At 36.2% G+C, this 27105-nt stretch overlaps 1 protein-coding gene across 4 annotated transcripts in view; it reads left to right on the plus strand.

The window, feature by feature from the left end:
* SGK3 (serum/glucocorticoid regulated kinase family member 3) overlaps positions 1–27105 on the plus strand; it is a 158673-nt gene that overhangs the window by 93949 nt on the left and 37619 nt on the right. For all 4 annotated transcript variants that reach the window (XM_072604736.1, XM_072604740.1, XM_072604739.1 and 1 more), the window contains 3 exons: positions 4072–4147; positions 19496–19583; positions 26376–26425. In XM_072604736.1, coding sequence (XP_072460837.1) covers positions 4072–4147; positions 19496–19583; positions 26376–26425 — 214 coding nt within the window. The remainder of the gene's footprint in view (positions 1–4071; positions 4148–19495; positions 19584–26375; positions 26426–27105) is intronic.

Below are 27105 nucleotides of genomic sequence, written 5' to 3' on the forward strand. Positions count from 1 at the left end.
ACCAGTTACTTGACTTTTGGGTCCTTTGTCAAGAGTAGGGTATACTCTGGGAATCTGTGAGATCTCAGTTCCTCCAAGGTGATATGATCAAGTGTGTACTGGTCTGGATGCAGGGAAGGATTTTTGTGCCCAGAATCTTAGCAGCGTTTCCTCTCCACAGGCACCTGACCTCCAGTTCAGCCAAACTAGCACTGGGGGGGTGGGATTCAGTCAAGCTGCAGGGGCACAGCCTCCATTCAGTGTGAGACAAAGACCAGCTGCCTCAGGGTATCTACACAGGGCTGAGGTAAGACTCAGCTCTTCAGTGCCCCCAGAGGTTTTTATGATCCAGCTATGGTCTCAGGCTGCTGTAGGGGCTGCCCTGAGAACTACTGCCGCCTGCCTGATGTGAAGGCCCTTCTCCCTTCCTGACCAGCTGAATAAACCCAGTCACTGACCTTTGGTGCCTGTGGGTTGAGGGATCTGCGGACCCTCTGCTGCTGGAACTGGGGATTCCGTGACTGGAGATTCTGCCCCTGAGGGCTGTTCTCTAGCCATGCGTGCAGCTAAGGCTGGGCTGGGCTCCACGCTCCGCTCTGTCTGCGCATCTGGTGCAACAGACTTTTCCTATGGGTCTTTCAGATCACCCTGGGCTGGAAATCTCCTCCACTCTGTTGTTCTCCGCTTCTGCTGCTGTCCCTCTCTATAGGTGTTTTATGGGCTGTGTGGGGGCAGCCTCCATATGTGTGTCTTTCTACTCTGCCATCTTGGCTCTGCCCCCTCCCCCTCAAATCTTTATACACTCTGTAGCAATTCTGTCCCTCCATCTGTGTGAGTGTGGTAGTACCTTTAGGGAACTGTGATTTCTTCATTGTGACTACCTCCTTCCACAGATAGATTGCGACTATTTCATGACAATAAATTGTCTCTGAGAATTTCTGAGGCTGAAAAATTCATCCTACACATTATTTTTATCATTTAAGGACCAGCCTTGGTCCTTGGATAAACAGACACGGAAGAGTCCATTACCAGGCCCCCATTGGAAACCTGTCCAGCTTGATGGGATTTAGGAGAGCATGTGCTGTGCTGGCACAGAAGGTTACGTGGTGCCCCTGTGAGATGGTGGAGAATGGTTTCAGTGGAATGGACTAATAATTACTAATGTAATAAAAAATAATATGTTATATGGTTTATAAAATGTACGGTATCTATTCTTATTTGATTGTCACAAGAACTCTGACAGATAGGGAGCAGGTAGGTGGAAACAGAGGTAAAATGACTTGCTTCAGATGATATAGCATCCTGTCTACTGAGCCTAGGTATGAGCTCTCTGTCTTCTGAGACCAGCACCATTGCTCCTTCCACTCTGACACGCTAACTCTCTGGCATCTACATTTTATTTTCTTAGTTTTGAATCTTTGATGCTGCATGAAAGCAGCAGTTTTCCTCAATATGAAGCAGTAAGGAGGCATAGTAGAGTGACAGGCATGGAGTGAGAAAGACCAGGATTCAGATCTGGTCTCAGACACTTAATTACCTGCATAACCTTGGGCAAGTCACTTAGCCTCTGTTTGCCTTGGTTTCCCCATCTATAAAGTGGAGGTAATGGTGATATTGATAATAATTATAGCACCTACCTCTTCAGGGTTGTGTCACTTGGAGCAAATTGAGATAATATTTGTAAAGAGCTTAGCAAGGTGCCGGGCACCTTATTAACAAGCACTTAATAAATGTTTGTTTCCTTTGTTCCTGCGAGATTTGGAATAGATAATCTCAAAACAGGTATTAGTTGACATAGTGGAGAATGATGAAAGCTGCTTCAGATATTTACTAACTATGTGACCTAGTTAAAATAGATAATTAACCTCTTTCAGCCTCAGTTTTCCCATCTGCAAAATGGGGAAAATATTAGCACCTCCCTTCCAGAGTTGTATCAAACCAGATAATATATGTAAAGTGCTTTGAAAACCTTAAAGCAGTATATAAAAGCTAGCTATTATTACTGAGTCCTTTATTATATAATTTCACAGTTAATAGTTGGAACAGTAAAGACAGTAATATTTTCTGCAAAAGAATGGATAGATAAGGAAAAATTAGAGCTTCTCTATTGGAAGAAGTGTTGCTGAGACAAATGAGGTGGCATAGGGTGTAGTGGAAAGAATGAGGATTAGAGACAGAAGACTGGCAGATGCATCCCAACTCTGCCAGTTTAGTTTGGGACCTTGAGTAAATCACTTAAACTCCCTCTGGCCCTATCTTCTCATCTTTGTAATGAAGTAGTTGATGAAGATGGTAGCTAGATGATATCAAAGGTCCCGTTCTCTAAATTTTTTGATTCTGTTTCTCCTGTTTCTCTCTTCTCTTTTTTTCTCTTAATTTTGTTATAGTGATCACTTATTCCTGCTTAGTCGTTCAATAAGCTTGAGTGGTTGAAATGGTTGAAATAAAGTTAGTAATGAAATGGAAAGTCTAGTAGCTCAAAGTGTAAGCTACATGCTTTTTGAAGAAAGGAAATTCCTGTGTTTCCAGAACTGACCTCCAAAACCAAAACATACTTCCAGTAAGTACCCACAAAGCACAGTTTCACTCTGCCTATTCCTGACTAACAATCTAGACTTTTCACAGTATCCCAAATTCTTATCTGCTCTGTCCTGCCCCCCAAAAGTGGCTGAATGTGAGAGCGGTAGTACACATCACTAAATAGTTTATGAAGCATCTGTTATGTACCAAGCACTGAGGATATAAGGGAAAAAAGAAAAACTACAAGAACCTTAAATCAAGTTATAAAAATCAAGACTGCCTCTGGGTACAATTTCATGTAAACGTTTTAATGTCCAGTGATGCAAACAGCAACACAATTTTCCCTCCAGTTCCCTGCGAAAGTGATTACTGAGAAAAGTATGCTCCAAGTCTGAAGAGAATCTTTATTAAAAAACTCAAGAGACTGTATCCATAAATTTTGTAAGGTATGAAAACCCAGTGTCTTTTGCAAAAACATTATTTAACAGCCATTGGAATGCTTTTCAGGCTTTTTGGTTTTGGTTTTGGATAGTCCATTTTTCTAAGGAGGGAAATCATAGTTAATGTCAGGTCTTTAAAATACACACACAGACACACACACACACATGCTTCCAAGGTGTAACTTACACTCAGTATATGTTCATCTCCATCTCTTTATACACAAACTGTATTTGCAGTTCTGTATAACAGAAATTGATTTTCAGCCATATACCACAGCATCTGTATTCTGTTTTCAAAAAATAAGTATATCGAATTCTTGATGTGAGAGATATGGCCGTAGCTAGAAGGACGTGTCATCGAGAAGAACTTGGTTCAAGTCCTTCTAACATATACTAACTGACTGATCACAGGCACCTCACTTAACCTCTCATTATCCCTGGTTACCCTCTTAAGACTAAGTTGTGAATTCCCTTTATGACATCACAAGTCCAGACCAAAAACAAACAAAACTTCCCAAAGCAAGAAAATAGACCTGTATCTTTTAGAAAGATAATTAGCAAGAAGGAATGATACAGGTTTTTTCTTGTTAATCCTCAGCTCACTAAAAAGTTCAGTTTAACTATAATAACCAATTCCATAAGTATTTTTACTCATTAAGGTTTTACTCTCATCTTTCATCACCATTAGCGTAAGACTAGTTCTTGTTGATGTGAGTAGCACAATATCAGAGGTTAGAAAAGAGGACATAGAATGTCTCTTTTGGTGGGCAGAATATTTTAGACCCTTAAATGGTGATTTTGTGAAAATGAGTTTTGAGGAGTATGTTTATAGCCTGTTAATAGTTTGAAAATTTGTATTTCAGCATTTAAAAACTTACATGGTATATATACATTTGTATGTATGATGTGTGTATATTACAAAGGGGTGTGTGTGTGTGTGTGTGTGTACACTAGATAGAGCTCCATTTCAATTCAAAATAACCTGACATACATAGCAACATATTATCTGAATTATCTGTCATAACTTCCTAAACAGTATTTATTGTCTGTCTTTGTTTTTATAACTCCAAATAAGATATCTGTGATCTGACGTGAATAATCCTACTAGCATATGTTTTTTTTTTTTCAACAGATTTTATTAAACAGAGAAGAGCAGGACTGAATGAATTCATTCAGAATTTAGTTAGACATCCAGAGCTATGCAACCAGTAAGTAATTTTCACTTGTGTTCTAAAAGGGACTTTATTAATACATATTGCATTTTATATAGATTGTAAAACCAAACTTAGTTACTATACCATTTTAATGTGACTCTATCATGATATATATATATATATATATATATGAATATATATATTACATATATGTATACCTCAGAGTAGAGTCTATTCAAGGAGATGATTTCTCCTCTATTAAAGATATTGCATATAGATATTTAATGGTATCTGGATTTCATTTTTGCTTTACATAACACAGTAGGATTATAATTTTGTTTTCTCAGTATTTTTACATACAATAACCATTATTGTAACAATTACAAATTCTAAATATAATTTTTTCTTAACTAATTTTGAAATATTTTTTTGAAGTATAAGATTATGAAGTTAAATAAAAGGAAAATTCTTCCAGAAAAGTTATCTTTGAGGCAACTTGAATCGACTAAAGAGTAAAATATTTGAGCCACTTTTTGAAAAAGTCATTTTTAAAAAAATCTTATTTTATTAGAGGAAAACACCCCCCAAAATTTATTTCTCCATCTACAACTCAAAGCCTTTAAAAACAGTAGTGTACTGCTCTAGCTCTGTTTTCCTTTGCTCAAGGAACATAACTGTGTCCTTAAATTTAGAAATTGTAGATCTGTTTTAACCTTTAAAATTAAATTGGAGAATGACTTTACAGCATGAATTTGCAACTTAATTCATTTTTATCACTTTAACCATTATATTTGAAGGTTGGATTTTCACACATCTAGATTTTTATCCAACAAAATGCTTTACATATGGTGTTTTTTAGTTAAATTTTAGACAAATCGGTAAATGAAATCAATAGGTACTTTTACTTGTTGAGCAAAGCATTGAGAGGCAACCTAGCACAATGGACATAGGGCCTGACTGAGCTAGCCTGAGCAGTCAGAGAGATCTGGGCTCAGATTCCTTCTCTGATACTTCTTGGTTAAGTGGACTGGGGCAAGTGACAGCTCCATGAGCTTTGATTTCCACTTCAATAAAAGTGGGTTAACAATACCTATCTCCTAGGGTTGTTAGGAAGCTTTAGTGAAATAATCTATGAAAAAGTGCTTTGTAGCCTTTAAAAACAACATGCAGATGTCCGTTTATTGCTATTATTCAGAAATGTAGCAAATCAAACGTAGGTCAGAGGTTATGCTGATTATTTGAAAGAAAATTTACTCTTTCCCAGTGGTTATAAAAATGAAATGTGCCTTTTTTACTTCAGTTTTGGTGGTAGTGGTTATTAATGACACAAGTCATTTGTTGGTTGTGACTTTTGGTAAAGGTAACTATGTTTAGCTTCTGTTTATGCACCTGTAAAATGGGAATAATTCTACTTCCATCTTGAAGATCAAGTGAGATACCTAAGTAAAGCACTGTTTAAACTTTTAAACTCCTATTCAGATGTGAGTAAGTAGTCGTATTTGCCACTTGGTAGTGGCTGTCTGTATGCTATGCATACATAGTATTTATTTCCTAGTTATTTCATTTTGCTTAACTAAAGATAGACATTATTTAAGTTATACATTCAGTGTTACCAGTAAGTATGTAGAAACTTTTGTCTGAAGTTTTTAATTATTATTTCATGTTCCTAAAATTTTTTCTGATAAAGTAGTATTAAGAACAGGTTACATTTTTAGAACATTTTAGCCTTACTTCATTTGATCCTCACAACAGCTATTCAAAATAGATAGTGCAGTTACTATAATTTCCATTTTATGGGTGTGTAAACTGAAGTTCGTTAAGGTGATTGTCTTGCTCAGGGTGATACAGATGATAAGTGGCAAGACTGGCACTAAAATGATACCATATTCTTCACCCTCTTCTGTTGCCGTATTTGACTTCCTGAGTCCTGAGGGAACAGGAAAAGTGCTGGTCCCACTTTAGAGCCACTGACAAAATAGTATGGAGATAGACTCAAAGTTTACTCTGCTGCAGATGACTGTGAATGCAAGTTCTCTGGTCAGAGAAGCGATGAATCAGCAGTGTTTGACTCTTAGCTCAGCTGTTTCCTCCATGTGCAGGCGCAGAAATAGGATTGCATACTTCTGCGTATACATAGAAGCACACCTGATAGGGCAGTGGATAATCTGGGCCTATTTTCATTATACTGCTTTGCTATAATAATTGTGTTTTAAAATTAGGGAATCTTTTCCTTTAGAGGGCTGCATCCTTCCAAGTCCATTATAGCTGATCTCATAATTAGGAAGATTCTTAATATGATTTTCTGCATGTGTGCTGCTGCTTCTTATACCCAGCTTATTTTATTACCTTTACTATGCTTAAAAACAGTTCAGCCTGTCCTTCATGGCAGTAGCATCTTCTTAAAAAGATTGTGCATAAATTATCAGTTGGAGTAAAAATGAATAAGCTGTCTTTTTAAGACAGTGTAGTTCAGAACTACGTGAAGCATTAAAGTTATTCAAAAGCAGAGAACTATTATTTCTTTAACCAATAACGAGAATAGCATAACTAGAAGAATTGGTGACACTTGCACAAATTTGTTTAATAATAATGTGCCTGGGGCAGTTGGGAGGGCACAGTGGATAGAGCACTGGGCTTAGAATCAGGAAGATTCACGTTCATGAGTTCAAATCCAGCCTCAGACATTTACTAGCTGTGTGATTTTGGGGAAGTCACCTCTTTGCTTCAGTTTCCTCATCTCTAAACTGAGCTGGAGAAGGAAATAGCAAACCACTGCACTATCTTTGCCAAGAAAACCCCAGACAAAGTCTTGAAGAGTCAGATGCAACTGAAACCACTGAACAGCCACAAATAATGTGCTTCTCTGGAAGACATGTTTTCTGGGATGTTACTTTTTAAAAGTTTCTCCTGTTGATTCTGATCACCTTCTTTTTTACATGAATTGCACCTGTGCTTTTTAGCAAATTTTGAAGCATTAGCACACCTTAAGATTTACACTACAAGAAGAAATGTGATAGTTAAATCTATATGTAAAAAATTGTCCATCTTTAGATAGGTACCCTTAACTGCAAATGTGTATTTTCCTAATCATTGTATTTTAATGAGAGAAACTCTTGTTATGGTCTTAATTCTTCTCAGGAAAGAATAATAATAGCACATAGGCCACAAGAGGCAGTATAACGTAATCACCCAGTGTATAGATAGGTTAGTCTCAAAGTTGGGAAGGCGTGGGTTTGTGTCCTGCATCAAACATAGAGGTTTCTCAGCCCTGAGTACAGGTCACATAGCCTCTCTGTTCTCTGAGTAATTCTGTAAAACTAGTTTTCAGAGATGCTGAATTGATAGGGGGAATTTCCTCATCTGAGAGTTACCTTTATCATTGACAAGTAGGTGTAGGCCCTATCCATTTTAGGCTACATACTTCATTGTGACATTGAAGTGGCCCTGGGTTGTCAAAAGCTATGCAAATAGAGTGTAAACTGTGCTGGAGCCAGAGTTTTAAATATGGATCAGGCAGTAGAATGTTATATCTCTTATAAAGACCAGCCTAGCTAAGTATAGAGACTCCTCACTAGTGAGTTAGCATTCAGATGAAGAATTTAAAATCACCTTTAGTCCATTGTACACCAAAATATTTGTATTAGAACTTTTTGTAGTAGGAACTAGATACAGAACAAATGGCCATTGATTTGGGAAATAGCTAAACTAACTGTGGTACATTAATATTGTGACTAGTAGATCATTACTGTTTTGTAAGAAAGATAAATACATATGAACTGATAAAAAATGAAGTAAGTAGAACCGGGAATTTATTATGCACAGTGACTACAACAGTGTAAATGGAAAGAACAGTAGCTTGATATTTGAAACTGAATCTATGAAATTGTAAAAATCACATTTGGGGCCAAGAAGGGCTATGAGAAGGTACCTCAGTTCATTTTTTGCAGTGATATAATAACGAGTGTGGAATTCTGTAAATGATGGCAGTTTCAGTTGCTATGAAAATGAAAGATATCAATAAATGTTTTTGAATCCTCAATCCTGTGCAGCCTCCTTTTTTTCTCTTCAGTAACACTGGAAGAGTGGCCAGAAAGAGGGGGCTGTTAGGCTACATGTATCTCTAAAGGTGAACTCTTTGTTTAGTGAAAATTAAGTCAACATACTACTAGTAGAGTCACTGAATCATACCAATGATGACATGTAAGTGTAAATAAAACCAGAGGACGTAAGGGAATTGTAGTTAAATGGAACGATAGTTCACAAGTTCTCCTTCTAAAAGAAGCCAATAAAGGAGTTGGTTTCATCTTGCAAACAAAGGCAGCTGGAAACATTTGTCACAACTTTGCAGTGCACAATGAAGATGTTAGCTCCAGTATTATGCTTTCCTCCAAGATGTCTCCTATCCATATGTCAAATTCAATACAAGTTTCCTTTAAATATGTAATGAAAGATAACTTTGAGAATTTGTGGTTGAGAAGACATGTTAGGTATAGAAGAAGATGGTTTTTATTTCAAGATAAAACAGGGTACTTTATGCCAAAGATGTTTGCCAATGTCATAGAGGACATCCTACATGGATTTGAAATAAAAAAATGTAATTCTCAGCAAATAGTGAGATTTTCCATATATGTTCCTGTTAACAAATGTTACTATGATGTGTGTACATACATATACACATACATGTGTCCGTGTGTGTTTGTATGCATTCATATATACATACATACACATGCATACACTAACGGTTTTCTCCACAAGTATATGGTCAGCAAGGATCTTTATGTTCAGTTTAGTGATCCATTTCTATTTGAGTTTGACATCAGTAGTCTAGATAGCCCAAAGAACTTGTCCATAAATGCATGTATCTTGGACTGACGCTGAAAACGGCCCGTGAGCTTGATCTGGATTTAGCTAGTAGAGGGAAAGAGTATGAATTGTCTTTGGGAAATTAAAGAGGTTTTTAATAACCCCAGACTTCTAACAAGTAAAGGAATACCATAGTCTCCAAATATTTCAAATTAATGTTCTCCTAAAGGGTGGTAGAGAGAGGGGCATGGTAGGGTATGAGCAGGCTACAAAAAGTTACAAATGAAGAACTGAATAAGAAAAGCAGTGTAAAGGATGTTAAAAAAGCGTGGCCAGAAAAATGTATGAGTCTGCAGTATAATGAGAGCTAGGGATAACCAGTGTGTATGCTGCCCGTGCATTCCATTGTTGTCTCCACAATGTTAAGAGTTGTAGAAGAGTGTAACATATCGAGTGAACCCGTCCCGGCATGTTTTGATAGCAAAGGACACAGGCAGGAATCACAAAGGTTGGGCATGTATGGATGGATCATGATCTACTTCGCTAGAGGATATTTTCTCTCAGATGAAATTTTATTTCCCTTGAAGTATGCAACAACATCTATATAGAGAATGAAGAGGTAGAGAAATTTTTACCAAGAACTTGACAAAAATCTTGAAATCAAGTCAACATATACATTGATATTCAGTTACTTCATTGCAAAGTTGGATACAACTTTGGATTGGATTTTTTTGGCAACAAAAAAAAGTATTGGAAAATATAGTTAGAAATGAGTTCAAAGACTCACTTGTAGACCACAGAGTAGTCACATATATAGATGTTGAATACATGCCAGAAGAAATATTCAAGAAGAGAATTAAAAAGCACTGGATATAAAAGCCCTAAATAACATAAAAATGAAATTGATTTTATCATAATAACAGGAAATAAATAGATATCTATGTCAGAGTCATTTCTGAATCTATCTGAATCGCTCTTCTGACTTGTTAAAAAACAAAGTTCAGAATAAACAACAAATGAGAAGAAAGGATAAAGTATAGTTAACAGCTGTCTAGCAACAGTGCTTAACAGCTCCAACCACCATATGAAAACAAACCTTAACATTTAAAAATGGAAAATGGAAAGACAGTGGTTATGATCACCATTTCCTACAGACATTTAACTGATCTAAGATGATTGTCATGATTAGGAATTCAAAAAAAGCCTTATAAAATGTCTTGAGCAGGAAGCACCTAATCTCTTTGTCAAATGGAAAGACATAGCCCTATAGGGGGTAATAACATTTTAGAATTAAAATGCATTTGCAAAGTGTTACACAGGATGTGGGAAAATTGGAACACTAATACATTGTTGGTGGAACTGAACTGATATACTCATTTTGAAGAACAATCTGGAATTATGCTCAAAGAGTTATAATACTGCATATGTCCTTTGACCCATCAATAATAAATACTATTAGATTTGCTGCCCAAGATGACCAGAGAAAAAGAACCTGTTGTATTCTAAAATTGTGGCAGTAAAGAACTGGAAATTGAAGGACTGCCCATCATTTGGGGAATGGCTGAATAAGTTGTGGCATGTGATTTTGATGGCGTACTATGCTGTATTAATTGATAAGCAGGTTGATTTTAGGAAAACATGCAGAGATATGCATGAAATAACGAAGAGTGAAAGGACCCAAGAGAACTTTGTATACAATAGCAGCAATATTTTTGAAGAGTAAATGTGTATGACTAAGCTATTCTGAGTTACATGAATGTTCAGATCAAGTACAAAGGACCTATAAAGGAAGTTGCTGTCCACCTCCAGAGAAAGAATTGACATGGAACTATGTATTGTTCAGTTTCACATATATACATGTGTGGGCGGGGGGGTGTGGGGGTGTATAGGAAGGAAGGGAAACAGCTTGAAATTCAAATGCAATAAAAAATAAAATAAATATTTAAAAATTTTAAAAATGTTACAAAGGAAGATGGCAGAACCTCAGGAACATTATTGCCTAAGAAAATAGTAAAGATTGGTTGAGGAGCAAACAAATCTACAGAAAAATTGGTGTGGTACCCAGCTAAGCCCCCTCATCCTAATTGCAGATTTATACAAGAAACTGGAAGAAAAACAGCCACTCAATTAAAAAGTGGAACAGATTTTCCAGCATTTCTCATTATTCATTATAATTGACGTTGGAGCCACAACAAGAAGACTTAGAATGAAATACAAAAAGGACTCAAAAAAAATGAAGTTAAAAAGAAAACCTGAATTGTATCAACTATGCACAGATGAAATCTGCTGGATACAACAAAAATTTTAAAGCTTTATGAGAGTGAGTCTTAAAATATCTTAAAGAGGATAGGATCCAAAACAATTTGAAAAAATAATAGACAGTAATTACTCCTAAAACACAAGCGATCAATAACTACTGACTCTTAAATTTTAATATCGCTATAAAATAATTAAGAATGCTTGACATATGTCAGAGGTGCCCTTGAGGAAAAAAAGGAATAGAGAAAATAGAAAATTCGTGTATACACACATATATGTATTATGTATGCATGCATATGTAGTATGCGTATATATGGGTATGTGTGTATATATGTATATAAACATACGTGTGTATATTTCATATATATATATATATATATTTAGCTCGATAGAGTCTAGCTGTCTTCTTCAACAAAATGTCGCCTAGGCAACAGCTGTCTAATAGAGCAATTAGCCCCCAGCTTACCCTGTAAAAACAGACTGTTAACACTTAAAAATGCAAAGTGGATGAAGGTAAAGGCATTGGTTATGATCATCACCATTTCCTACAGACATTTAGCTGATAGCTAAATTATCACACTTAGAAATCCATGCATATATTAAGATCATACAATTGTATAAAAGTAGGGAGCTGAGTGTTTAAAAGATATCCACCACTATCATGGAAAGTATCCTATACAGATTGTCAATAGATGATTAGGGCATCTAGATGTTCCTGTTCTTAAATTATACTGTACTGCTAGGTGGTGCAGTGGATAGATCATTGGAATTAGAATCAGGAAGACCAGAATTCAAATTCAGACTTAGACATGTACTAGTTGTGTGACCTTAGGCAAGTCACTTAATTTCTGCCTCAGTTTCTTCAATAATAGCACCTACCTCCCAGGGTTGTTGTGAGGACCAAATGGGATAATGTTTGTAAGATGCTTAACATATAATACCTAGCACATAGGCATTATATATAACCCTAAATGCTGGCTAATTCACTGATTATGCAAAATCCCTGAGTACTGTATCTTCAGGGTTTCTTGAGTAATATTCATGACTACTGAAAAATATCCTGAAAGGATAAACTTAATGGATGAAGAGTGGATATTTTTCAGATTGTACTATACAACTGGATGGGTACTATCGAGTTATCTATCAGTACATTTATATTGGACAGCTACTGAGGTAGAGTGAGTTGGGCCTAGAAAAAATCAGTAGGGAAAGAGTGGGCAGCGCTATAGTTAGCAAGATGCAGAGCACTCTTGCTTGTCCCAAACAGCCCCCTAACCTGCTCCTCCTCTCCCCAATCATCCTTTTACCATCAATGTTCTCCTGTGGAACTCTTTTTTATAAATCATGGAACACCTTAAGTACCCTCACAAGAAACCAAACAAGTCATTGGCTACTTCCTTCATTAAGGATTTACACAAGGGTATGAACAAGGAGTGGGGATAAAAATGTCGCTTCTTTTAAAGAAGGAAATAGGCAGCAAAATGAGATCATTTACTACAAAATACTTTCTGTATATTCATTTGCATTGTTGGGACCACAGAGATGAACTAACTTAACTCCAGTCTGAATGAAAATACCACATAACTATACTAATAAATCATTTAGTCATTTGCTTGAAGACCTTTATTGTGAGAAATCCAACTACTTAAGGGACCCATTCCACTTTTGGAAAGCTTTAATTGATAGTAAGTCAACAAGCATTTATGAAGGGCTTACTATGTGACAGTAAGGCACTGTGATAAGCACTGAGCATAACATGGAAAGACATAAACATGGATTCGTGCTCAGGAAAACCTAAGTATTCTCTGCTGCTTCTATTTTTACCTCCTGTTTCTTCCTTCTTGGTCCAGTCAGAACAAGTCTAATCCTTTTTCCATGTGACTGCCCTTCATGTACTTAAAGACCACTGTGACCTTTGTCAGTCTTCTCTGCCCCAAGCTAAATGTCCTCTTGGTTTGACCTCAAGGCTCTTTACCATCTTGGTTGTACACCCTGTCTACTTCACCCTGCCCCAGATACTGTCTAATCCCCCTTCCAAGAGCTGAACGTCCTATTCCATACATAGACTGATGAGGGCAAAGTAGAAAGGCACTCTCACATCCCTTATTCTATACACTGTCGAACAGTGTACTTTTCTTAATGCAGCTTAAGATCACATATAAACCTCTTCGACTGCCATGTTGCAGCATTGTCTTATATTGTTTGTAGTCTACTAAACTCAATTTACCTTCAGATGAACTGCTCTCTAACCTTGCTCCCTCCTTCTTATACTGATGGAGACATCTAAAGTTTACAGAGCTCAAGTGATTTGTCCAAAGTTACATAGCTACCAAGTAACAAGGCTAGAACTTCAAACCAATCCATATGCTTTTAAAATCCAGTATTCTTTCTACTGTACACTGAACATGTAAGTGTAAATATAGATGTGACTTATACTTGCAAGGCACTTAATGGTTTCAAAGCATTTTCATGTCTTTTATTTTTTATTATTCTTATGATTCTTATGATAGTAAGAAGTTAACTAGGGTAGATATTGTTCCCTTTTTTTTTTCCAGAGAACTGATTGGTGTTGAAGTGACTGACACCTTGGGATAGAATGGCCATATCATTTTAGAGTTTGTAATAATAACCAAGAAAAGGAATTCTAGGCATAGTTTGACTTGTACCCTAGACTTTAGGAAAGCATCTAAAAAATTCAGAGAAAAAATTGGTATGATCCCATCACCAAAGATTCTAAAAGGGAAGATTATTCAAGAAAAATATGAGGTTTTTAAATTTGAAGTTTTAATATTATAATCCCATAAATCCTAGTGAAGAAGAAAAGGGTAGGAAGAAAGCTTTAAAAAAAACCGTGCTGCCTAGAGAATTTTCTGGCAATCTCATTTTTAAAGTATATTATGCAAAATACTAAAAGAAATGTAACAAAAATGAATATTGCATCATGAGCACAAGCCTGTAAGAATAAGATCAAGAAGGTTAAAGGCCAAAGTGAGCTGTTGTTTGTGACAAATGCTTAGGATAATTTTTAAAGGACATTTTTGGGGTGTGTTCAGAAATAGAAGAAAAACAAGAATCTGATGTCCATTGTTTTTCTCAGATGGTACAATAATAATGATAACCACCCATTCTTCCCTTTCTGAGGAGAATGATGTTAAAACTGGAAAGGGTAGAATAAACATGGTTTACCAGTTCAGTCTGGTACTAATTGAAGATGTGAGAGAGCACTTAGCTCTTTAAAAGGGTTAAGTTCTTTAGACCTCAGTTTCATGCCAAAGTATTGTAAGAATTTACAGGAGTGATTTCTGAACCACTATCAGCCATTCTTGAAAAACTGTGAACTAGGAGAAAGGAACCAAAAGATGAGCAGATGGAGATGAGTAGACGATCCATTTTTCCAAAAGGGAAGAAAGGTGGAATCTGAAAACTACCAAACTCTGACATTCACATTGGTATTAGTGATGCCCGACAGAACTCTATAGTCGGGTCAAATTAAATGGGGTTTTAAGATGACTTGGTGGATGGAGTAGTAGACTTGGAATCAGAAAGATCTGAGTTTGAATCTTGCTTCTGACACCTACTATCTATGTAATCTGGGGCAAATCATTTAACCTCTCTCAGCTCTAGTTCTCTGTAAAATGCAGATTATGTTACAACACCTACTTCTCTGAAGTGATACAAGGATCAAATGACAATATAGATAAAGCACTTGGCAAACCTTAAAGTGCCATGTAAATGCTAGTTATTATCATATTATGTATTATGATAATATATTACCGTATATCATAACCAGCTGCCAAATTGCAGTCTGCATAGACTACTTGTCATTCTAGGCTTGGAACTTCCTCCATTTCCCACTCCTTGCAGACTTGTTCTCTGGAAGTGATCACAAAAGGAAACTGATCTCTAATTTCCCATGCCACTATTATGGTTGATGGGGCTTTCATGGGGATAGGGTTAGAAAGAAAGCAGTAAGCATTTAAGTGCCTATATGTGCCACTGCGCTAAGTACCTTACAAATATTTTCTCATTTGAGACTCACAACTACTTTGGGAGATAACTGCTATTATTATCCCCATTTTACAGTTGAGGATGCTGAGACAGACAGAAGTTAAGTGACTTGCCCATGGTCACAGAGCTAGTAAGTGACTGAGCCTGGATTTGAGCTCATGTTCTTTACTCCAGGTCTAGTACTCTGTCTACTACATCACCTAGCTGTAGACTGTAAAGGGAAGTATCTATCCCCTTGACTTCACCTTTGTATGCCTTACAAATTTGGTGACCAGATCTCTTAATTTTGGCCAGCTGGGCTATGAAGTCCTTAATGTATATTAATTCCCTGTTTGCTCATTTGGCCCGGATTAATACCCCTTGAAAAGAGTATCCTGGGCCCTTTGAAAATCTCTTGTTGGCCGACCTAAATAGAAGCTAGCCTGAGATTGGTTGGTTGTTGTTCTTCATTCTTGAACCAGAACCAAAATGGCATTACTATGTTAGAGTCAAGTTACAGTGTGTCCAAGTGTGGCTGATCAGACCAATGTTCTTCCACAGGTTGGGCACAAATAGTCCATGTGAACATCTGGGATGGGTTCTCTAAATATGTGCATCTCATGTTTCTTTTGAGCTTCTTCAGTTCTTTAGTCAGAACACAACCCCTTCTTTGATGAGGACAAGTCATGCTGGGTGGTCCTGTGCCAGTATCTCCCATGTCACAGAATCAATTATGAGATTATGAGGTACTAAGGGAGAATAATGGCGTTCCCTACAGGGCCTGTTCATACTGATGCCAAGAAGCTTATCCTATAAGTCACTGATAGTGACTTCTCTGTGGGGTGCTCAGTCAATGATACATTGATACATTGCAAGCATCCCATTACACAGATAAGCATGACATAGCAAGCCTGGGTAAGAGATTCAATCAAGCCCAATGTGGACAATAGTAATACTTTATTATTAAACGGAAAGTTTCCAAGTTCCTACAGAAGAAGGGTAGGGAATCATCACTGGGGTCCAGCATAGAGGTTCAAGTAGACTTCATTTCATTTCTTTCCATCTACTCAAGCAATCTAGCTTTTAGAATTTGGAAAATCAAGGGAATGCTAAAAATAGTCATATTTTTAGTAATTATTTGACAGGTTGTCTCCTGAAAACAATTTATATATTAAAAATAACATTGTGAAGATAAACAACTTTGAAAGATTTAAAAACTCTGATTAGTGTACTGGCAAACCTTGATTTCATAGGACCAGTGATGAAGCACCACTTGCTGGACTTGAGATGCAGAATAAGACATCTGGAGGATTTTTTCCTTAATTGTGCATAGTCAGTAAAGGGATTTTGTTTTTCTCTTTTTTCACCAGGAGAAGGGAGAGGTAGAAGGGAAAAGGGCCTAAGGATATTTTGCCAAAAAAGAAAAGAGAGTCACTGGAGCATTTTAAAAATGCATAGAAGAGACCAGAAGGAATCATAGACAAGCAGGACATCTTTCAAAGTTACATGTGTTAAATGTATTATATAGTTTTAAATAAAAGTCAAAAGTCATACAGTTTTTTGTATTATCCTCTTTTTCTGTTATACGTATATAGAAATGCTCTTTTTATTTGATTTTTGTAAGGCTTAGAATTTTTTTTAATTTAAGATTTGTCTTCTGATTTCCATATGAATGGAAAAATATGGTCTGAAGGGGTAGTTCACTTAGGATAGATTGATACCTGACTGAACATATACAAAGTATCTTGATTAATATATTTATTTCACCTTGACTTTTTATTGACTACTTTTATAAAACATGAGACTTGTTATCATTTATGCAAATATTAGACATAAGGCAAAAAGACAGTTAATATGTTAGCTAACAGGATAAAAACAGTGGGCCAGGACGAAAAGAATGAAATTCCATAGAGATTGATGATCAGGTATACTGGCACGGAAAGCAAAGTTGATTTACAAAAAGAGCTAGAGTGGGACAAGAGTGAGGGAGCATCAGCTGACTGACTGCCACCCACACAACATAAGCCAACCGCACAGTGCAGCTGCAAAACAAAAGACGCACACGCACACGCACACCCCTACAAAAGCAAAGCTGATGGAATCTCGGGCTACAATGATAGAAATAAAGTACCTGAATACATAAAGTAGTAGTCCCACTATACTCTTCAGTGTCCATACGTATATAGTATCTGGAATATCATATTCAATTCTGGGAGTCACATTTTATGAGAGATGTTGACAAATTCATAAAAGCATAATCAAGATAAGGAAGTAGATAGCAACCGTCATGAATTATGCTTGAAGAAACTGAGGGATATTTAGCCTAAAAAATAAAAAGATTTATAGAGAATTGTGTGGTTGTTTTTAAATACATGTAGAAATTTAAATTTCATGTAGAAATAAGTATTGCGTTGGTTGTAGCTCCAGAGGGCAGAATTCATGTCAATGAGTGAAAATTACAAAGATGAAAAATTTATAAATAACTTAGAGTTGACCCTCAGTGGCAGAGAAGATAGAGAGCTGGTCCTCAGAGTCAGAAGGACCAAGGATTAAGTTCCAACTATGACAGTGGCTATGATTCTCTGGGCAAAGACTACAAATCTCTGAGAAGGCTGCTTGTCCTCTGTCATTGAAAATGTTCAAATCAAGCTTGTACATCCTGCATCAAGCAAGAATTGTTGGGATTATGGAATCCCTGAGCACCCTTTCAGCATGGAGATTTGTATATATTCCCTTCACAAGTCAGAATCCTGTAGAACTACTGAAATATGAAGTTTTCTCTGATAATAGAATATTTGATCTTTTTATGTAACATGGTTGATATTTTAGAGGAATGGTGGGCTACCTTTCAACTCTTTTTAACTCAGTCTAGGTAAAAACAGACATTTTAGCATGTTACCAACTTTTCTATCAAACTCAAACCTTCTCGGTTTGTCACTTACTTCCTCTAATTTTCCTGACTTTTCACTTTATCTAAACATGACATTTTAAATGTGCAGTTCATAACCCTTGAAATGTTTGTTTTATGAAGATAGTATATTCTAAGAAGCCTCTTAAAAGGCTTCTACTAATAACATGAAAGGCAGCATGGCAATAGTGTAGATAGAGTCAAAACATCTTGGTTCATGTCCCTCCTCTAACATAAAGTGGCTGGGTGTGACCCTTAGCAAGTCACTTAATTTACCAGTGTTCTGTGCAGCAATGGGAGACTGTAAGTTGCAGAAAAAGTAACAGCCTGTGCTAATAGGAGTTGCTATATTTTGAGTGTTCCGTACTACACAAAAAATAATGATAATAGTTAACATTCACATAGTGCTTACTATGTTACGGTTATTATCTTACTCCTCAGAACAACCCTAAAAGGTAGGTGCTGTTATTATCCCCATTTTACAGATAAGGAAACAGTTCTTCTCCCTGATAATAATGTATTTTTAAAAGTTTCAATGCAAATGCAACTTAATTTAATTATGGTACTAAATCACCACATTTTTTCCCATAAAATTATTTCAAATAATTTTTCAGTGAGAAAATAAGATGATTTTTACACATTTGACCCACAAGTTTTATCTGATCACATACATAGTGCCGCTAGTTACCATTTTAAAGCAAACTAGTAATTAGTTAAGATTGGAGTACCAACAAAACAGTCAACGAATATTTATACAGGACATATGTGTACTAAGAATTATTCTAGGAACACGGAAGATAGTTTTTAGAAATATTTTACTTTTAAGAAATTATCTTATTCAGTTTTATAATATAAATTTTATTTTGGATAATCTGACTATTTGTACTAATGGTGGAAAAATATTATACGAATGTTGGAAGTTGGTGGTATTAAAATAAAGCATCTTTCAGAAAAAAACAGAAAAGATTTACGTGAATTGATGCAAAGTGAAGTGAGCAGAACCAGGAGAACATTGTACACAGTAATACTGTACAATAGCAACTGTGAATGACTTAACTATTCCGAGGAAAACAATGGTCCAAGACAGTTCTGATGGATTTATGATGAAAAATGCTGTCTATCTCCAGAGAAAGAACTGATGGAGTCTGAATGCAGATCAAAGCATACTTTTTTAAACTTTGTTTTTCTTGTGGTTTTGTTTTTTGGGGGGAGGGGAGGTTCTTTGTGTTGTCTTTTACAGCATGACTAACTAATATGGAAATATATTTTGCATGACTGCACATGTATAGCCTATATAAAATTGCCTTCTCAATGAGGAGAGAAGGGAAGGAGAAAGAGAAATTAGAACAAAATTTTTTTTAAATGTTAAAAATGGTTTTTATATGTAATTGGAAAAAATAAACTATTAAAGAATAAAGTATCATAAGAGTTAATTTTGTTTCTAGTCCAGATGTCAGAGCATTTCTTCAAATGGACAGTCCACGACATCAGTCAGATCCTTCTGAAGATGAGGATGAAAGAAGTATTCAGAAGGTAATAAAGTGGGCTAGTGTTTGTTAAAACTATCATGTGTACATAACTGTCTTTATCCCTGAAATATACCCAGCATATGCCTGTGCTTCTTACTTAATTTTAAAAAGCAGCATCTGCCTCAAACACTCTCCTTTCCCCTGTGTCTTAGAAACGATCATCTTCACACATCTCCTCCTTTGTTTCTGTATTCACTTTCCTCTGTTATCTTGCCCCATTGAATGTTCTTCTTTGTCCTCAACCCTTATTTTTGATAACTCTTAATTCACTGATTTCTTCCCTGCTGCCCAGGTTCTTTCAAACAAACAAACAAACAAACCTTTCACTGGACATGACCTGGATTCCTTCATTGAGATATCTAATGGCCTTTTTTCAGTTCTCATCAGTTTTGATCTCTATAGCTTTTGACACTATCGACTACCCTCTCTTCTTGGATCCTGTCTCTAGGGTTTTCTGATAGACATCTTTCAATTCTCCTATATGTCTTACTGTTCCTCAGTCTCTTTTACTGGATACAATGCACACACCACATTTCTTTATCTTGGACTTTCCTCTCCAGTCTTTCTTGGTAACCTTAAAAAAAAATATCTCATGGGCTCATATAACATCTTGACTACAGATAGATGACTTACAGATCAATTCCATTTCAGTGACTGACCATTGAATATTTCATTCTGGCTCTTTGCTCCACTAGCAGGCTCAGCATGTTCAGAACAAAATGTTCTTTTCCACGAATATTCCCCAAGATTCTTTCCCATTCCTCTTTTCTTTTCCCCGTACTTTATCTGAGTTTAACTATAATCTTATGAAGATGACTCTCTAACCCTAACCCACCCTAGTCTCTTCCCTGAGCTTCATCCTGCATCACCATCTGCCTGTTGGGTATTCCAAATTATATTTCCTAGAGACACCTTCAACTCAACTTACCCAAAACTGAACTCCTTTTCCAAGTAGCCTTCTCTCTATTCCTCACTCATGACACCCTGGCTCCCTTTTTGTAGCTTTATGCTGGCCTTTTCACATGTCTGGTGTGCACTCCTTCCTTACCCTTGCTTCAGAGTCCCTCTCTTCCTTTAAAATAAGAGTCAAGCACCATTTTCTGCAAGAAGCCTTTCCCAGGTGCCTTCCTTTCTCTAACTTTGATTTGCTCTACTTCGTTGTATTAATCTTATTGCACAGAGTTGTTTGCATGGTGTGCTCTCCCCTTAGATTACAGCAAGCTCCTTGAGGCTGGAACAGGTTTCCACCTTCCCCCCTTCTTTTGTATCCCTTGCACTCAGCTTAGTTGCAGGTAAATGGTAGGTGCTTAATAAATGCTTGTCTTGATTATTCCAACTCTACCTTTTTTACCACTAGCCAGCTAGAATGAGTGGTTTGTACTTCCTTTTACATCTCCTTTTTCTTCATCCATTTGTAATACGTCTTCAAAGCCCTGCTGCTTAATTGAAACTGTTCTCTGACCAGTTAACAGTGATCTCTTAACTGTTAAATCCAGGCCTCAACTCCCTTGATCTCTCTGATGGTCTTGAGACCATTAGCCATATGTCTTCCTCTTGTAAACTTTTGTTTCTCAGGTTTTTCTGGTGCCACTCTCTCTTGACTTGTTCTTAATCCAACTGCTCTTCCATATCAGTATTGTATACTTCCTTCTCCTTTGGTGTGAGTATTTCTCAGGGATCTGTAATGGGCCTTGTTTTCTTCTGTATACCCTGTTCCTTGGAGATTTGTTAGCTCCCGTGGATTTAATTATCATTTACACACTAAGGACTACCATAGCTTTATAGTCTGGAACTAATTTCTCTCCTGAACTGCAGTCCCACATGTTAACAACTTAAAGTCAGCAAGTCTTTAAAAAAAAACTGGCTAACTTTCCTCCTAAAACTGCTGCTCCAAAGTTCCCTATTTCTATTGAGGGAACTCTCATTTAGTCATTCAGAGTGTGACCTCTTAGAAGTCATCTTTCACTCCTCCTCTCACATTTAATCACTTTCCAAGTCTTACTGATTATACCTCTATAACATCTTTCCCATCATTCTACATTTCTTTTTTTCATGACCACCCTCTCCCCATTCTGGGCCCTCATCACCTCATATTGATTAGTAAAATCTCTTCTCAATTAGTCTTCCTCTTTCTCCTTTCCCCCCCCCCCCACTCTATCCTTTATATAGCTGCCAGAATCATCTTCCTAAGGCACAGACCTGATCATGTACTCCCCTTCTCAAGAATTTTCAGTGGCTTACTATGTCCTACCTCAAGATTAAAATACAAATCTCTTAGCTTTTAAAGCCCTCCACTATGTGGTTCTGTTTTTCTAGTCTTACCTTCCATCACTCCCCTTCATTTGTCTTATGGGCCAACCAAAGTAGACTGCTAGATGTTTCCCAGATTCCACTTTCTATCTTTCACCTTCATGCCTTGACACATACATTTCTTATGCCTCGAATGTGATCTTTCCCTAATTGCTTCTTCTCAAGAGCTGAGTTTAGATAACACTTCTTCATTGAAGCCTTCCCTGATTCCCCAAGTTGTTAATGATCCCTCCCTCCTCAAATTACCTGGAATTTACATATATGTATTATTATGTCTGTGTTATTTTAAATGTATATTATGTGTTGGGTGCAGCTAGGTGGGGAAGTGAATAGAGTGCTGGGCCTAGAGTCAGGAAGACCTGAGTTCAAGTGTGGCCTCAAACACTAGCTTTGTGATCCTAGGCAAGTCTCTTAATCCTGTTTGCCTCAGTATCTTTATCTGTAAAATGAGCTGCAGTAGAAAATGGCAAACTACTCCAGTATCTTTGCCAAACAGGCTCATGAAGATTCAGTTATGACTGAAATGACTAAACAACAACATATTATATATACATATACGTTGTTTTATATTAAATATAATATCCATGTTGAGTTGACATGTAAATATTTCTATATGTATATATGTTATTCCATTCCATCCCTCCCTCCACCCCCTTCCTAACCCTGTAGAATTTTAACTCAATGAAGGCAGGGACTGTTTTGGTTTTAGTGTGGTTTTGATTTTGTATCCTTAAGACCTAATGCAGTATCCTGCATTTGTTGAATTGAATTAATGGGAAGACACTGTGGCAAAAATTTAAATTAATGCCAGCTTTAAGGGAATAGTAATTTAAAATAAAATATAGTCAAACCTTGGTCCATGAGTAAATTCGCTGCTTTTATGGATTACATGAGGAAAATTTTAAAGTTTTTGTTGATAACTTGCTCAGCTCTATTTCCAGCCCAAGCTAAACTTTGAAGTGTTATTTTGAATTACAATCACAGCTTGCTAACAGGAAAAAACCTTTAAATTCCTTTTCAAGTAAGGTGCAAATGACCAAAGTGGTGGAGGAATTCTAGTTTAACAGTAACACATTGCTTTCTTATTCATCCTTATATCTTTGCTATTGAATAAATTGTGCGAAAATGTCACAGAGATGCCTACTACTCTGGTAATATTAATCTTTTAGGCAAGTATAAATTATTTTATTTAACATGAATAAGCCTTTAGCAAGTCAACTTTAGATATAAGCTTCTTTAAAATACTCTAAAAGTGTCAAGAAATAGCAAGAAGAGTACTATTTAGATATATGTTTTCCTAGTTTATTAATTTGGTATTGTTTGGTACTGGAGTGACTTATTTATTTAGTTTTTATAAGCTCTGATATGAAAGTCCATGTGACATAGTGGATCGACAATCAGACCCAGATTTTGAAAGAATTGGAATGTAGTTCTACCTGGGATACATCTGAGCTGTATGACTATTTGCCCTGTTTGTGCCCCAGACACTTCCCTAAAACTGTAGGTTGCTGTTGCAAATGTGCTGTGATACAGGATTTCCTTACCTGGAAGAGTTCACACAATCACAAGCCTAGTCTTTTCTCCCCATCCCCCCCACCCCCAAAACACACACACACACACACACACACACACACACACACACACACACACACATACACAAATCCAACCCTTCCTCAGGATGGGGAACAGGGGAAAGTGGTGATCACAGCATATAGAGATGGCATGGAGTAATAAGTCACCTGGATGTCCCATGTGATCATAGGGTGAGGTAGAACACAGAGTCTAGAATCCTGGATCCTCCCAACTCAGCTTTGCCACACTAACTCTATAACCATGAGAAAGTTGCCTAATCTAACACAAGGCAAACCTGTTCCTTCAATTATAAAATCATCATTTTTCCTAAAATTCTGCAATTTTGTACTCATAGAATTACCTTACTAAATGAAGAAAGAGCCATGCAAGTTTTCTATAAAGAACATTGTTGATATCTTCCAATACATCATATAAATATATATGTAAATAAAATATTTCACATCCATAGTGCCCCACATCTCAACTCTTCTGTGAAGCCAAGTGTGGTTGTATAATTAAAAATTATACTGAGTCTTACTAAATAGAACTGGAAGAAACTTTAGCAGTCATCTAGCCAAACCAACCTTTTTTTAAAAAAAAATGAGAAAACTTTAACCAGAGAGATTAAGTGACGCAATGTCATGTTATTCATTCTTTTAATAAGTTACTTTATTTATTAGATGCATTCCTGAAAAGTTATAATAGCTTACTCTATATAACTTTTTATGGCTTTCACAGGTATTTATTAGGTCCTCACAATGCCCCATGAGGTGGGTAGTATCAGTGTCATCATCCCTATTTTACAGGTGAAGAAACTAAGAGAGAAATTATGACTTGCCCAAGATCAGTCAACATAGCCAAGTTCAGGTGGCATAGCCACACTGAAATTTTCTGATTTCCAACTCATTGTTCTTTCTGGTACACCAGGAATATAGACATAAGATGATATATCTGATTTTATTTTCTAATTGATTTCCATTGTAATTCTTAACAATTACACAGATGTCTTCCTATAGAACAAAATTCTCAAACAGCAGTAATAATAAATTATACTTAATCCTAAATTATAAGGATATGTTGCCCTTGTTATTGTAATAGAATGTAAAACTCCTTGAGGGCATGGACTATCTAATTTTTTTAATATGTTGAGGGAATAGATTCCCCTCCATGTACATAGCTTGCATGCTATAACACCTACAGGGAAGGCTTTCTCTGATTCCAAGCACCACCATCCCAACTGTTAGTATCCTGCTTCCCAAAGTACTTCATATTTATCTCTTTATATTTCTTATGCTTATGCTTATGTATATACTGTTCTCCCTCTTTCCATTTTAAGTGCTTTGTGCATAGGCATTGTTTAATTCATTTTATTTGTATATTTAGTATCCAGCACGTTGTGATTACCAAGTAATAGTCACTAAATGTTTGATTGATTTATTGATAGTCCAGGAACACTTAATTCTCCTATACAGCCTACTGAAGAAAAGTGAAGTGAAGGAACAGTTGATGTATTATTGTAACTCCCCTGTATCTTTAAAAGCACAATTCTATGGAAATGGAGAGGATGCTCCTCAAGTGGGGAATAGCTGAGCAAGTTGTGGTCTATTAATGTAATGGAGGACTATTATGTTACAAGAAATGAAGAGCAGGTAGACTTCAGAAAAACCTGGAAAGCCTTAGATGCACTAATAATACAAGTGAAGTGAGCAGAACCAGAACAAAATGTGCAGCGATCAGCTGTGATGGACTTAACTCTTCTCAGCAATACAAAGATGTAAGACAAGTCCAGGAGCCTTATGTGGGAAAATGCTGTGCACATCCAGAGAAAGAACTGATGGAGTTTGAATACAGATGGGAGCATACTATTCACTTTATTGTGTATGTGTGTTTTTTCTTTTGTTCTGTTTCTTCTTTCACAACATGACTACTTACTCAAAAGTAACCTGTATCAAATTACTTACTGTCTTGGGGGGTAGAGAAACGGAAGAAGGGAGAAAATTTGAAACTCAAAATTTTATATAAAAAAGTGAATCTTAAAAACTGTTTACATGTACTAGGTAAAATAAAATACCATTTAGAATAAAAAATAAAAACAGTAATTAGAATGTGCAGTATACACAGTTACTGTTCATAGCACAATTTCTGTAACTATATTAGAACTTGTTCTTTCTTCAACTTACTTAACTGTGAATAAAAAGAGGTGTTTCTTTTTACTTAAAAGTTAAAATCCTGTTGTTTTTGTTAGAACTTGAACACAATACACATTATTCAGATACCTACTAAGTGATTGTTTGGCTAAACATTTCTAGGAGCTAACAGGTAACGGAAATGAAAGTCTTGAAGTTCCCCCTGCTTCCTCAACTTTAAATATTTTTTCCCCTTGTCTCTAGCAAAATGCACACACATTTGAAAAATCTAAATACACAAACTGAATTACTGTTTTTATCTATTTAACATGTAAAGAATTTGTGAAGTGAGTATGTTTAAAGCAGGATTGACCTTTTTTTGGCTTCTTTAAGAATCACTTTTCCCAAGGCCTCATTTTGGCCATATGATAGATAGTTTACTAGATAATACTTGGTGAAGCAGAATTGTCAAATACATAAAAAATCCGTATAATGTTAGTGAATCTTTTCAAAGATGTATGATCTCAAAGTGTGTCCTAAGTTACTATCAGAAATTTAGTTTACTCCATTAACTTATACCTCTGCCTCTCACAGAGAGATTATCACTCACTGACCTGTTGAATTGGTAATAAAGCCTTGAGATTTTTCTGACTTACTAAGGTCTTAGTAATGCCAAATTTATTACTGCCTCCCCCTGCCCAAAGGCACTTAAGATGTATTCTTTAAGTGACTATTTATTGACTTTAACCTTACTAACTGAAAATATTATTGTTCCCTCCCCCAAACAGCTACACTCTACCTCACAGAACATCAACCTGGGACCATCTGGAAATCCTCAGTAGGTTTAATTTTTTTCAAACTATCCTTCTATTGTTAGTTGTGGGTGAAACAACTTAATTTAAAAATAATATGGTATTATACATTTTTATAACTAGTAGTTTAGCTGAAAACCTCAGAAATAATCCTTGAGTGAGAGTGAATACTTAATACATACATTGTTTTTGTACTTCTATAAATGATTTAGTAGGTCATGCCAAGTTTTGATTTTTAATCCTCGTAGCAGTTTTTATAGCCTGAACAAATTGGAGTTAAACAGAATGTGAGAGGGAACATTCTTGTTTCTCTGTTTGGAAGGGGGATAAAATAGCTTTGACTATAATTATACATGTAGGCTTAATACAAAAATGCTTTTTGTCCTAGGAGACAGTGCTCCCTTTTTATCAGAAAAAGTAACAGGTTTATGCTACAGTATTTGGCGGGTTATTTGGAAATATTTGTTTTAAATTAAAAAGATGTTTTAATTTCTTTTATTTATCTTTTTGATGACTTTTTTTTTTTTTTACATTAGGGCACTGTACTTAGCAATTTACAAATATCTCATTTGATCCTCAAAGCAACCCTGGGAAACAGGTGCTGTTATCCCCATTTTACAGTGAGGAAGTAGAGATGAACAGCTTAAGTGACTTGCCCAGGTTCACACAGCTAATAAGTATCTCAGGTCTTCCTAATTCCAGGGCC

Source organism: Notamacropus eugenii, chromosome 4, assembly GCF_028372415.1.
Source record: "Notamacropus eugenii isolate mMacEug1 chromosome 4, mMacEug1.pri_v2, whole genome shotgun sequence".
Classification (NCBI taxonomy): domain Eukaryota; kingdom Metazoa; phylum Chordata; class Mammalia; order Diprotodontia; family Macropodidae; genus Notamacropus; species Notamacropus eugenii.